Genomic DNA, 14,943 nt, shown 5'->3' with positions numbered 1-14,943 from the left:
TTCCCCATGATGTGATTCAGGTTATAAACTTTTTATGGAAATACTATTTGTATTAGTTTCTGAGGGCTACAAATTACCAAACACTTGGTGGTTTGAACAACAGAAACTTATTTTCTCACATTCCTGAGCACCAGAAGTCAAAGTATCTGCAATCCACGTCCTCTGAATACTCCAGGGGAGAATTCTTTCTTTCCTCTTTTCCAGCTTCTGACGGTGCCAAGCATTCCCTGGTTTGTGGTGGCGTAACTCCCATCTCCGTCTCCTTCTTCACATGGCTTTCTTTTCTTTGCTGGATTTCTTCTCATTAAATAAGGGCATTTATTGGATTTAGAGCTCATCTGGTTATTCTAGAATGATCTCATTTCAAGAATCTTAATTAAATCTGCAAAGACTCTGTTTGTAAATAAGATTTCAGTTACAGATATAGGGGGTCTGGATTAAGATAGATCTTTTTGGGTCCACAATTGAATTTACGACATTACTGTAATGATGTTGTGTGCTTCTCAAAGGATAATATTAGAATGTTCCAGATGTGGATAAGGCTAGAAATTTTTTTTTGTTAAAAAATATAAATTCATACTGATACTCAAATTCAAATTAAATGGTAGAGTTTTTCTCTTGCCTTCTCACATAGCATGATTGTATCTTTCTTCTTCCACAGTGAGAACTCTTGCTCCTAACATTACCAAACCGTTTACTTACTTAATCCATCCTATAATATACATTAAATAGTTTCAGAATTGCTACCTCTATATCATTACCAAAAATAAACTTGTAAATAAAGTTCAAGATTTCCATGTGATTCTTTGACATTGAAATTATGTAGCCAAGTTCAAAAGTTGCATGGATTAATTCATCCCCACCTCCATCCCCCTCTGTGTGAGGTTACTTTATCCTTTGGATATACTGTTCAGTTAAATTTTTTCTTGTTGTGTTCAATTTTAAGGTCTCTTCCTTCATTTTTGTTGGTTTAATTTTATTTATTTATTGAATAAGAACACTTTGATGGGATTCCAAAAGTAAAAACTGTATTAATAGCACGGATACTCGGGCTAACCAACTTCACTAGTTTCTGGTTTACTCTTCCTGTGTTTCCTTTTGTAAAGATAAATGGGTATGTATATATTTCATTTTGCTTTCTTTTTACATAGAAATGGTTCTCAACTGGGAAGATTTTGTCCCCCAGGGTCATTTGGCAATATCTGGAGACAATTTTATTGGTTCACTACAGGAAGGGGTGCTACTGACATCTAGTGGGTAGGCACCAGGTATAATGCTAAATATCCCACTATACACAGGATAGCCCTCGGCAACAAGGAGTTATCTGATTCAATAAGCCAAAGTGCCGCAGTGGAGAAACCCTGCTTTTGCTTTTCAACTTAACAATATATCGTGGAAATCACTCTATATCAGTTTGGGAGCCTTCCTCATCCTTTTTACAGCTGCATGGTGGATGTACTATGGTTTATTCCATCAGCCTCCTTTCATGGGTATTTACGTTGTATTTCAATATTTTGCTATTACAAATAAGCTGTAATGAATAACTTTATGCATCTTTTTCTGTATTTTAGAAGTATATTTTCAGAGTAAATTCCCAGACATGGGTCAAAGGGCAAATGCTCTGTCAGTCTGCCAAATCCCCTTCTTAAGAGTTGTACCATTCTGCATTTTCACTGTAGTATGAGAACGCTCCTTAACCCATAGGCCTGCCAGTGCAGTGAGTTATCAAGTTGTTGAATTTTTGCCAATATGATAAGTAAGAAACTCAAGGTAGCTTTAATATGTGTCTTTCTTACTATGAATTATTTTTTTTGTTGTTTTGTATGTTCACATTGCTGGGTCAAAACCCAAATTGTGTAATAGGTAACCCAAATAATTATAGATGAATTACAGAATCAATATTTATCAAAAACAGTGAAACAAAGTATATACAGAATTTCTCTGCTGAAAATGTTGAATGTGGCTGGGTTCTGTGCCTCACAACTGTAATCCCAGTGCTTTGGGAGATCAAGTTAGGAGGATCATTTGAGGCAAGAGTTTGAGACCAGCCTGGAAAACATATCAAGACCCTGTCTCTACAAAATAAAAAATAAAATAGAATTTTTTAGAAAAAGAAAATGTCAGATGATTTCTTGGAGAAGCTTTTCTTGTGCCCATGTGTCAGTAAGATTTTATGTAAACATAACGGTATTGTTTAGCAGTTATCAGTGCCTGCGGGATAAGTACTCATTACCGGGTAACAAATATCATCCTGGAATTGTAGGGTTTAAAGTCTTTGCTGATGTTTTCAGACCACCAAGATGTAACACTGAGTAAGTTAACATGATTTTCCACCAGGGTTTTTGTGTGTTTGGTGTTTTACAGGCCATATATGTCTCTTGGAAGCCTTCGGGATCAAGTCATTTACCCTGATTCAGTGGATGATATGCATGATAAAGGTTATACAGATCAAGATCTAGAACATATCCTACACAATGTCCATCTCTATCACATAGTTCAAAGAGAAGGAGGTAAAGTCCATCATTCTTTTTTAATGCATTTAACTTCACTTTTTTTTGGAAGGAAAATTTGTATTGTTTTAATTATTTTTATGTACAGAAAACTCAACAGTGTACATTTAACCCAGTTTCGTGGCAAGTTCTTTAGCCTTTGCCTTTTCGAGCTTGGTGATGCAAGCCACAGACTTGGGACCCAGGACATTGCCTCCCCAGTGACAGTGGATCTCATCGCACCTGTCGTTGTAATTGGCCCTGATAGCTTCCATCAGCTTAGCCAAAGCGCCTTTGTCTTCCGAGTTAACCTGTGTGAAGGCGACAGTGGTGCAGGTCTTCCTGTGGACTAGACGTCCCAGTCTTGCCTTCACCTTGATAATACAGTAAGGGACTCCCATTTTACAACACAGGGCAGGCAAGAAGACAGCCAGCTCGATGGGATCCACGTCGTGCGCAGTCACCACCAGCTGAGCTTTCTTGTTCTCCACCAAGGTGGTGACGGTGTTAACTCCTGCTCGAAGGACAGATGGTCTCTTATTGGGGATGTCCCTTTTGCCAGCAGCTTTCTTCTCGGCCCAAGCCAACAGCCTCTGCTTCTTCTGTTGCGTTGTCTCTGGCCTATCCTTCTGGGCCAGCTTAAGCAGCTGAGTAGCTGTTTGGTGGTCCAGGGCTGGGTGAACTGGTTAATTGCAGGGGGCATTTTCAGCTGCTGCAAGCTGATATAGCGGGGCCATTTCACAAAGCGGTGAGGTCTCTTTTGGACTGGATGTCCTGTCCAATGCCAAAATTCTTAGGCCCTTTCTCAAACAGGGGATTCACCACTTTCTTGGCCTCCTGCTTCTTCACGACAGCAGGGGCCGGAGCCACCTTCTTCCCCTTGGCCTTCTTTCCTTTCGGCATCTTGGGCGGCGGGAAGAGAGTTACTTTTAAAAAGTAAGCTTGAATATATATTTAGTCTGTGGTTTAATTAGAACGTATGCTATAATCAGAAATAAGCGCATAAGTATAAAGATGGAGATTTATTGCTGTTCCATTATTACATTTCTTTTTCTGCTTGTGTTATGTTTAATGCAGCACACTAGGTTTTTATCAAGTCTCCATGTCAGTGAAGCTAACATTTTAAAAATGTTTCTTTTATTTTATATGTGAATGTACAAAGTCCCTGAGGCCATTGCCAGTCTAGATGTATGTAAAGTCAGTGACAGAAATATTTGCCTTACAAGCTCTTGGCTTACATTAAATTAAATAATTTGATAAGTTGATACCACAGAACTTGGTTTTTCTTTTTTTTTTTTTTTTTTTTTTTTTTTCAGACCCACAATCTTACCAATATCATTTTTGCTTTCAAGTAGCACATAGAGAATTAAAGTTAGAAACTTCTGTATTGTGGCTTTTCAGCATAAAACATTTTTGAAACAGTATAAATAACATTTGTACATGTAAGCTTAAAATAGAAGTATGGTCTAATAATACTCTTTCTGTGCTTAGTGATACTTCCAAATAATTTAATAATAATAATCACACTTTAGCCAGAGCATTCAGGCAAGAGAAAAGAATAAACGGCATCTATATAGGAAGAGAGGAAGTCAAACTATCCCTGCTTGCAGACACATGATTTTACATCTAGAAAATCCCATAGTATCAGCTCAAAAGCTCCTTCAGCTGATAAACAACTTCAGCAAAGTTTCAGGATACAAAATCAATATACAAAAATCACTAGCATTTATACACATTAACAACTGCCAAACCAAGAGCCATATCAGGAAGGCAATCCCATTCATAATTGCCGCAAAAAGAATAAAATACCTAGGAATACAGCTAACCAGAGAGGTTAGCTGATCTGTAGAAAGATCTCTACAATAAAAATTACAAAACACTGCTCAAAGAAATCAGAGAAGACACAAATGGAAAAACATCACATATTCACGGATAGAAAGAATCAATATTATTAAAATGGCTATGCTGCCCAAAGCAATTTACATATTCAATGCTATGCCTATCAAACTACCAGTGACATTCTTCACAGAACCAGAAAAAACTATTTTAAAGTTTATATGAAACCAAGAAAGGACCTGAATAGCCAAGGTAATCCTAAGCAAAAGGAACAAAGCTGGAGGCATCATGCCTTCCCACTTCAAACTATACTACAAGGCAACAGTAACCAAAACAGTATAGTACTGTTACAAAAACAGACACACAGACCAATGAAACAGAAGAGAGAACCCAGAAATGAGGGCACACATCTACAATCATCTAGTCTTTGACAAAGCTGACAAGAACAAGCAATGGAGAAAAGACATTATTAAGTAAATGGTATTGGGATAACCGGCTAGCCATATGCAGAAGACTGAAACTGGACCTCTTCTTTATACCATATACAAAAATCAACACAAGATGGATCAGAGACTTAAATGTAAAACCCCAAACTATAAAAATCCTGGAAGACAATCTAGGCAATACTATCCTGGACATAGAAACAGACCAAGACTTCATGACAAAGATACCAAAAGCAATCACAATAAAAGCAAAAACTGACAAGTGAGATCTAATTAAACTTAAGAGTTTCTGCACAGTAAAAGAAACTATCAACAGGGTAAACAGACAACCTACAGAAGGGGAGAAAATATTTGCAAACTATGCATCTGACAAAGGTCTAATATCCAACATCTATAAGGAACTTAAACAAATTTGCAAGAAAGAAACAACATCATTTAAAAGTGGGAAAAGGACATGAACAGACACTTCTGTTCATACATGCAGCCAACAAGCATATTATAAAAATGCTCAATATCACTGATCATTAGAGAAATCCAAATGAAAACCACAGTGAGAAACCATCTCATACTAGTCAAAATGGCTATTATTAAAAAGTCAAAAAATAACAGATGTCGACAAGGTTGTGGGAAAAAGGGAGCACTTATACATTGTTGATGGGAGTATAAATCAGTTCAACCATTGTGGAAAGTAGTGTGGTAATCCCTTAAAGAGCTAAAAACAGAACTGCCATTTGACCCAGCAATCTCATTACTGGGTTTATACCCAGAGGAATATAAATAATTGTACCACAAAGACACATGCACACAAATGGTCATCACAACACTATTCACAATAGCAAAAACATGGAATCAACCTAAATGCCCATCAATGACAGATTAAATAAAGAAAATATGGTACATATACACCATGGAATATTATGCAGCCATAAAAAAGAATGAGATCTTGTATTTTGTGTTAACATGAATGGAGCTGGAGGCAATCATCCTTAGCAAACTAATGCAGGAACAGAAAACCATATACTGCATGTTCTCACTTATAAGTAGGAGCTAAGTAATAAGAACTTATGAACACAAAGAAGGAAACAACAGAGACTCAGGCCTACTTGAGGATTGGAGGGCGGGAGGAGGCAGAGAAGCAGAAAATATAACCATTGGGTTCTGGGCTTAATACCCAGGTGATGAGATAATATGTACAACAAACCCCCATGACACATGTTTACCTGTGTAAGAAACCTTCACATGTTCCCCCAATCCTAAAAGTTAAAATAATAATAATAATAGTCACACTTTCAAGTAGTTTAATAATCCATAGTCTAGAAAAATGACTGAAATAACAAATGAGACCCCAAGTTTAATTTTAAATGGATTTTATATTCTATTTCACAGCCCACTTACATTATTAGCCCACTGTATTAGTAGTAATACAGTGATTGAGAATATGGGCTTTTAACTCAGAGTTCTGGAATTAAATCTTGATTAGCACTGTTCTGTGTATCTTCAACTATAAAATGAGGATAAATATCTACCTTATACGTTTTTTGTGAAGATTAAATCAATTAAATTAAATAAATTAAATAAATATGTAAAACTTTAGCACAGTGGCATATGAGTACAAGAATTAGCAGCTGGCTGACACCTGTTCAGTGGCTCACACCTGTAATCCCAGCACTTTGGGAGGCTCAGGAGGGCAGATAGCTTTAACCTAGGAGGTTGAAACAAGCCTGGGCAACATGATGAAACTACTTCTCTACAAAAAAATATAAAAATTAGCCAGGCATGGTGGCACACCCCTGAAGTCCCAGCTATTTGGGAGGCTGAGGTGGGAGAATCACCTGAGCCTGCAAAGTCAAGGTTGCAGTGAGGTGTGACTGCATCACTGTACTCCAGACTAGGCAACAAGAGTGAAACACTGTCTTAAAAAAAATAAAGAAAAAAAGAAAGAAAGAAAGAAAAAAGAAGAATTAGTAGCTAATGTTAATATTATTAGTTGTAATATTGATACTATCTTTTCTCTTTGTGTGATAATGCTTGATGTTTTATATAGCAATATCACATACATTATTTCATTTGATCCTTACAATAAACAATCAAGGCAGGCAAAAAAAATACTTTTAATATTTTTGGTATTTGTAATTCCTACTATATATGGAAAGCAGATTGGTTTTTGTTTCATGAGGTCCAACTCCTTGGAGTTTCAAAAGACTGTGGTAGAATAAATACTACATCTTTATCTTAGGCAAGTTATGTTGAGGAAGTTTGAAATCTAATAGATATTTAGAACACATGTGAGATATTATATTCTTTTAGAAGTCATCAAGAAATTCTAGAATTATTTCCAAGAATTTTTCAAACTTAAAAATGTAATCACAATTGTTATGGGCTTTTGAGTGCTTACTATGTGGAATTTGTATATATCAATATTTAATATACATAATATTACAATGACGTAGGTTTTGCTATCTTCATCTTAAAGATTAATTTCAGAAACTTAGTAACTTACTCAGAGTCCCATGACAAGTTTTGGGACAGGGATTCAAACACAGATCTGACTTGAAAGTCCGTGTTCTATGCTAGGGTATGCCACTACGCTATGGTACCCCCTAACTTTTTAAACAATAATAAAAACGATTATATCCTTGCATATAAAAAAAAACTTCAAGGAAACCTGTTTTACTTGCTTAATTCTTAAACCTGAAATATTTAAGCAAAGCAGGAAAACACTTAAATTTGCAAGTACATTACTCAATTAGAAAGAAGCCTACTGACGTTCTATTTAGACTAGCTAATCCTTTGGTTAGTATAATAAAAATGGAATTACAAACTACATTCCATTCCATCAACTAGGTTACAAAACAGGAAAGCATACAAGGGTTAACAAATGGGCAGAACGAAAGAAGCATATGCATCTCTAGGAAGCAGGAAAATCATTCTCTTTTTTGCTGACTTGTTCTCATTAAATCAGCATCAGAGGCAACATTATGACTCAGAGTTTTGATTTATGTGTTCCGTGATCATGCAATACTAGGGCCTACAAAAATCTTTGGGTTTAGTAGAACAAAGAACATGATTATTAAAATATGTAAAAGTTAAAATGTTCTTCGATGCAGATACTATCTCTTGTGCCATGTTTTCAGTGGGCAGGGAAAAAAAATGTTAAGCCCAGAATATTTCTCCACTGCTTAGTAATCCAAATCTATTTCTCAAATCATCACATATATTTCATAAATACTATGAAATTCAATCACAGGGAAAGTTTTATTTCAACAGTTTTTCCCAGAAGGAAGAACTCTAAATCAGATGATATTTCAATATTATTTTTCCTAATATAAAATTTTAAGGATATGCCTATTTCCTATGTGTATTTTAAGAAATGACAATTTCTGGAAGACTCAAGAAAATGAACAGTGATCCCCTCTGGAGAATGAGATTTTAGGTGTAATTGGGAAACAGAGAAAGTCTCTTTTCACTCCAGATATTTTTTTATTGGTAACTTTTCATATATTGCATTACTTTTATTATATGCCTTTGCTTATTTAATTTTTGGAGTAACACTTTTACATAATTTATAAATGAAAAGGTATTTTTAAATGTACCCTAAAAACATCTGATTCCTGTTTCCTTCTATCCAGTTATCATCTATCTCCATCAGTCAACCATTGTTCTTCCTTTCGTTTTTATGCTTTTATACATTTTTTTAATGCTATGTACTTTGTAGTGGTAATTTTAAAGGAAGAAGATGGTAAGAAATATAAAGATGCATTTTATCTTTAAGAACTAATGTATATTATTTCATCAAAGCCTCTGAACTTTTGGATTTCAAAAACAAGTCCAAATTTTTATTTTGACCAGCAGAAGAATCAAATAATCATTTTTGATAATTTGACTTTTCAGATACACAGTACACACAAAACAATGAAGACTACACTTTCTATTTTCTTTCCTATTGACCAAGATTATTTCAAGATTTTAATAATGGTAAAAATTCAGCTAAATAAGTATAAAGATGGCAAAGAATATGGATTGTTTCCAAAGAGGAGAGTTAAGTCCTGAACACTTACGATTTAGAAATTTTGCTCTAAGTGACTGTTATGTTTTGGCAGTCATTTTCTTCTTTGAAAATCTGACTCTCCAGTAACGGAACTATGGTTTTGTTTTTAAGTAATCTTCTTTTAAAAATCTAATTACAAAAATAAGGTAGGCTTATTATAAAATTTTTAGAATTTATAAAAATAGGTAACTGAGGAAATAAATCTATTTCTGTTCCTGAAAGTGTCTATGTGTTTATTTACAGAAAGATGATGATATATACAATTCTGAAAGTTGATTTTTAAAATACAGATATTCTAGGCACATTTCCATATGAATATACATAGACCTACTCTATTGGTAAGAAAAATAGAATCCTTGCTTTTTAAATAAGTATCAAATAGAAAGTCAACAATTAAGATGTTTTAAGAAATAGCATGCATGGAAAAACAGTCAAAGCATCAGATATACCTAAACATAAATCCCAGTTCTGACATCTGATTGTATAAACCTAGACATGTCAATTACTCTATGAACTATAGGCTGCTCACTTATAAAATGCAAAAAATAAAATCTGCCTTACAAAACTGTGAAATATGACAAAACTCACATAAAGTGCTAGGCACAGGGGTGCCACTTAAGTTAGTTCCTTTCATAGACTTTGCAATTGACCTATGAAAATTTGTTGGGTCTTTTCTCCCATTTCCCACCAAAATAAGTATAAGCCTATCAACCCACTGGAGACACTGAGAAACAAACAAAAATTTTAAAGTGTCAGTGTTTAGAATTCTTATAAGATCATTTGTCAATATAAGAAATTATTACCATCAAAACAATATCAACTCTAAAACAAAATGCTTATACATGAAGCTCTGACATTTATCCCAAGCACATGTTCTGTAAAATACCAAGTTCTTTATGGTGACAATTTGGATTTGTGAGGAATCACTTGTCTAGGGTAGAAACAGTAACAATTAAACAAACGATTTAAACAAATGTATATATTTTTGTTTTCTTAAGGATGGGATGCTGTTATGGACTGGAAAGATGTCCTGTCAGGAGGGGAAAAACAAAGAATGGGCATGGCTCGTATGTTTTATCATAAGTAAGTATATTAAATTCAGGTAACTACTATTCCATTGTTGTAACCAACCCAAACAATAACAACAAATGTTTGGACAGGATTTATTGTCTTTATCTTTAGTTTAAAAAATATTACTATAAAATTACTGCATAGAGTTTATAGTTTTTAAATTTCTTACATTAATTTTTCTCATAATAGAATCTCCAAGTATTTTTTCTTTTTCTTTCATGTTGAGTAATGGTAGATGAAATAATGTGTACAGAGGACTAAATTAAGTTTTTATGTATCCTAAGCTTGAATGAATGATTACTAATTTTAAAATATGAAGAATTTTAATTTCAATTTAATTTAAATGTGTATTTGGTATATAAATTTTAGTACAATAACAACAAGCTCTGTTTATTGTATAGTAATATAGAAATAATATATACAGAGGACTAAATTAAGTTTTTATATAATAAAGCTTAATTTATGAAATAAATTTATTTCATAAAACTTATTTTATGAAATAAAAGTTTTTATGTAATAATTTATGAAATAAATTTATTTCATACAACTTAATGAAATAAAATAAATTGTATTTCAAATATTAAAATATGAAGAATATACAATCATTAAAATACTTGTGTAAATCCAATAGGTAGACATTCAGTAATATTTTCTGAATTAAATTTTTAAATTCAAGGTAAGTCAAGTTTTTGACCGTTTAGCCGTCTATTAAACCAAGTAATGCTCTCCCCTTGGAAATCAAAGTTATAGTCAATGGAAAAAGGGACCATTCTGCCTAGGTTTCAATGGACTGAGGAAAATTGAGAGGCAGGAAACAATTGCTTCTGATAAAACATTTTTAATTGCAACCAGCTTCATACCCTTTTGAGTTTAAGGATACCAAGCACAAGATATTGGAAGGAAATATTAAAGTCCTTCTGATTCGCCTGATTTCTTCCTTTTTTCTTTTCACCTCTTAGATCTCTGGCAATGAGAGTCTCAGTTGTGCAGTACAGAAGGTTGTCAGAAACTATTTTACTCACTTTTAATACTTAGGTCTTGGGCAAAAAAGACCAAAGAGTTATGTACATGAATGCATGAATGGGCCACAAATAATGGCAGATGCGGCACTCTTGAGTGAGTTGCAGTGAAAGTAGTAACATTTTTGCAGAGAACTTTAAAAATTATATCAAGTATGTATTATTGAACATGTAGCAATCAGTTGTCCCACACTTAGCAATCAGTTGGCTATTCATTTTTTAAAAGCCTTTGATTATGGAAAAAATGTCAAACTTCATCAAAAAAGAGAAATTGTTGTAAGAACTCCATATTCTCATCACACTGATTCAACAAGTGTAACATTTTGCTACACTTGATTTACCTACTCATTTTTTTATTTCTGAAGTATGTTAAAGCAAATCACAGATATTGTGACATTTTTCCCTAAATACTTTGACAACAGTCTATGAAATATTAGAATATAGCCTTATATAATAACATATAAGAATATCTAATTAAATTGGTAATATTATTTAAAGTCATTTAATAAATGGTTCATATCCTAAGTTTCCCTGATAGTCTCAAAAATATCTTTTTACACTTGATTTGTTCAAACCCGGATCTAAACAAGTTTCACACATGGCATTTTATTGTTTTATTGTTACATCGCTTAATTCCTTTTTAATCTAAAGAGTCTCTCCTCCTCCTGGGCCCCACCTACCTCTTATACCTTTGACTTGTTGAAGGAACTGGGTTAATTGTCCTGTAGAATGTTGCCTGTTCTAGATTTACCTCATTGCTACCTTATCAGGTAAATCTAGGGGTCCTTTATCTTTCTCCCAGTCTTTCATTTTTTTTTCTGTAAACTGGAAATTAGAGCAAAGAGCTTGATGAGATTTGGGTTCAGCCTTTTTAATAAGACCATAGCATATGAAAATGATTTTAAAAATTGTATTAAAATATAATTATGTGCATTTTTAAAAGTAGAAAATGTATGTAAGTAAAAAAAAGAAAAAATCTGTTATCTCATTAGCTGTTATCTTATTAGCACTGGCATTTTGGATATTTTAAATTATTTAAATTTTAAATTACTGTAACATTTAAACACTGTTAAAATTGGGGGATATTTTTTACCGGTCTTGATAATAAACAAAAGTTAGTTGTTGTTTTTATTATTTTAATGCAGCTATTTTCATGAAACATATTATAATTTATATCTTTTATTTCATATGTAATTATGTGCTTTTCTATAATACTGTATAATAAACAGAGCTTATTGTTATTGTACTGAAATTTATATGCCAAATACACACATTTTAGGTATACAATTGAATGACTTTTATAAATTTTTCTACATTGTGTAACCAATACCCCATCAAGATAAAGAACATTTCTGTTACCCTAGGAAGTTTTCTCATCCTCCTTGTCAATCCAGTCCCCTCTAGACACTTCTGTTCCGATTCCTATCACCTTAAATTAGTTTTGATCGTTGTATAACTTCATGTAAATTAAATCATGCACTAAATAATATTTTCATGTTTAGCTGGAATTTTTAGTGAAAAAAAGTATTAGTTGTGTTCATAGCATGTTATTTATAATAATGTACGGTTAAGAATATGGCTAGCTAAAAATATAGACTAAATTTTGCTAACTTGGGATTTTTAATGACATGTATTTTGGAATACCCCTTTCTCAGAAGACGTGATGAAATTCAAGAGTAAACTTTACAGATTGGCATTTATGACCAGCTGTTATCCACTATCAACCTGAATCTGTTTGGGTCTAGGCCATAAGGATCCACTAATATGATCACCAGCATAGTTAATGAAATATAATACAGCGAATGCAAAATTTAGCCATAAATTTTTCACTGTATCAGTGTGTTAATAAAATAAACCTTGTAATAAATAGCAAGTGGCATTAATAAAAGTTGTTGATCCAAAGAGATTTCACATACTTATAACCTGAAATAAATACTTCGTGTTTGTGTATCTAAAATATTTTGTATATAATGTGATAATGAGTGAAGGTAAGTCAAGAGTATATCCATGGAAAGAAAATTCAGTGAGCCATATAAAGATTTATAAGAAGAGCAAGTAGCTTAAAAGCACAATCTTTTGACAAAAGATAAAAGGAATTTTAGATATTCAATCTAGTGAAGAGAAAGTTTAACTATAGGAAACTGCCTTCCCTCATTCTCAAAGGATTTAAAGTTTGAATTCTGATGTGAAAGACTTGAGCTGGCAAAAATGAATAACTTTAGCAGGAAGTAATAAGCATCCCAATAGTATTCACTTTTTGAGAGGATTTTAAATGTTTTAATAACTCAAGAATGATTGAAAAAGTCCTATCTTAAGGGAGGTAGATTAAGTCCTTCACAAAGCCCATTCTACTGATGATACACAAAGCAAAAAGGAAAGGAAACCTGAGAAACAATATCATCTAATGCCTTATTTACTTATATCAGTACCAGATTAACTATTGCTTGATATATTTAAGTACACACACACACACACACACACACCCCGAGGTACTGCCAAGGAAACTAAAACGTGTGATCTTACATCTGCTAGACTAGGGGTTGCTATGACAACAGTTTAAGATACATACTTTTTTCTAATTCTAAAATGGCATATTTTCTCTGTTTCCTTCAAAGCACTCTGAAAAATAAAACAAAATGCAATAGACAAGTTAGTAACTGGAAAGAGCTTTACACAAAAGGAAAATTTTATTCAAACTTTCTCTTTTATACTTCCTTTAATTCTTCCTCTTTTTTACTTAAAAATATCATCCACGAAACAGAAAATAACTCTGAGACAAAGAAGTAATGCTTAATACCAGAACAGTAACCAAAAATCAACCAGTAACGTTACTTCCAGTAACGTTGTCATGGAGAACAGGAACTGATCTCTTATTCTTTGCATGTAGAACAGTTTTAGAGTCTTTGACTCCTATATCTATTAGCCTTGACCACCGGACGTATAGTAGGTAACTGGGTCCTTTTAATAAGCAAATCCATTATAGAACAGTAACTTACAGGGCAAATGATTATTTATGCTGATAAGAAATTACCGATTTTCATTTTTTAAAATTTCTCTTCATTTTATTTTTAAAAATCAGAATTTTTTATAAAGGAAATTGTCCTCACAAATACTTGATACTGATTTTCAACTCCAAACTGAATAGTAAATGACAGTGTGAGAGTTGACTCTGTTACCATTAACTAAGCTAAGTAAGTACCAACAGTCCAGTGGGACTGGAAAGAAGAAAGGGAAAGGTGAAAGAAAAGTAAGAGCAGCGGGTGAGATGAGAGGAGAGAGGATAAACAGAAGGAAACAATGCCAAGTGATAGGGTGTCTCTGATAACAGATATGCACTATCAAAGTAAAAAATACACTTAAAAATTGTCCAATATAATTAGAAAAATATTTACTTCTTCACTTAAGAATTTGATTCTGGAGTATGGTTCCAATATGATGAGGTTAAATGTCTGCTATAAATTTGTAAGATGAGGCACATTCACTCTTGCAGTCTTAGAGTGATGAAATTCCATTAGTAATGCTTAGCTATTCACATTGCTGATAAAATAATCTTCTCATTAAATCTTTGCTAACAGGGCTGTGGCCAGTTTGATAATTAGTGATTGCAATGTATTCTTCATATAATTAGTCAGACCCTTCTCACCAGAAATGAACCTGCCTCCTACTCCTGTAGGAGTGATGTGCTTAGTGACCTGCCTCATCTTTCCTAGCCTCATATTTATGATTCACTCATCTGCAAAACAATAAAGCTTATTGTATTATTTTTAAAAGCATCAGAAAATATATTTAAATTTATTAAAAATGTGATGTTCTAGTCCAAAGAGGGGGATAACTACTTGTTTGCTTTATCATTGATTGCCTTTAATAATGTCATATTCTCGCCGGGCGCGGTGGCTCAAGCCTGTAATCCCAGCACTCTAGGAGGCCGAGGCGGGTGGATCACGAGGTCAAGAGATCGAGACCATCCTGGTCAACATGGTGAAACCCCGTCTCTACTAAAAATACAAAAAATTAGCTGGGCGTGGTGGCAAGTGCCT

At 33.5% G+C, this 14,943-nt stretch overlaps 1 protein-coding gene across 2 annotated transcripts in view; it reads left to right on the top strand.

Moving 5' to 3' along the window:
- ABCD2 (ATP binding cassette subfamily D member 2) overlaps nt 1–14,943 on the top strand; it is a 61,680-nt gene that overhangs the window by 33,380 nt on the left and 13,357 nt on the right. For both annotated transcript variants that reach the window (XM_017512768.2, XM_017512765.2), the window contains exons 7-8: nt 2,365–2,510; nt 9,815–9,899. In XM_017512768.2, the coding sequence (XP_017368257.1) occupies nt 2,365–2,510; nt 9,815–9,899 (231 nt within the window). The remainder of the gene's footprint in view (nt 1–2,364; nt 2,511–9,814; nt 9,900–14,943) is intronic.

The sequence above is a fragment of the Cebus imitator genome, unplaced genomic scaffold, assembly GCF_001604975.1.
Source record: "Cebus imitator isolate Cc_AM_T3 unplaced genomic scaffold, Cebus_imitator-1.0 Scaffold477, whole genome shotgun sequence".
Taxonomy (NCBI): domain Eukaryota; kingdom Metazoa; phylum Chordata; class Mammalia; order Primates; family Cebidae; genus Cebus; species Cebus imitator.
This window is presented reverse-complemented; position numbering and strand designations above follow the sequence as displayed.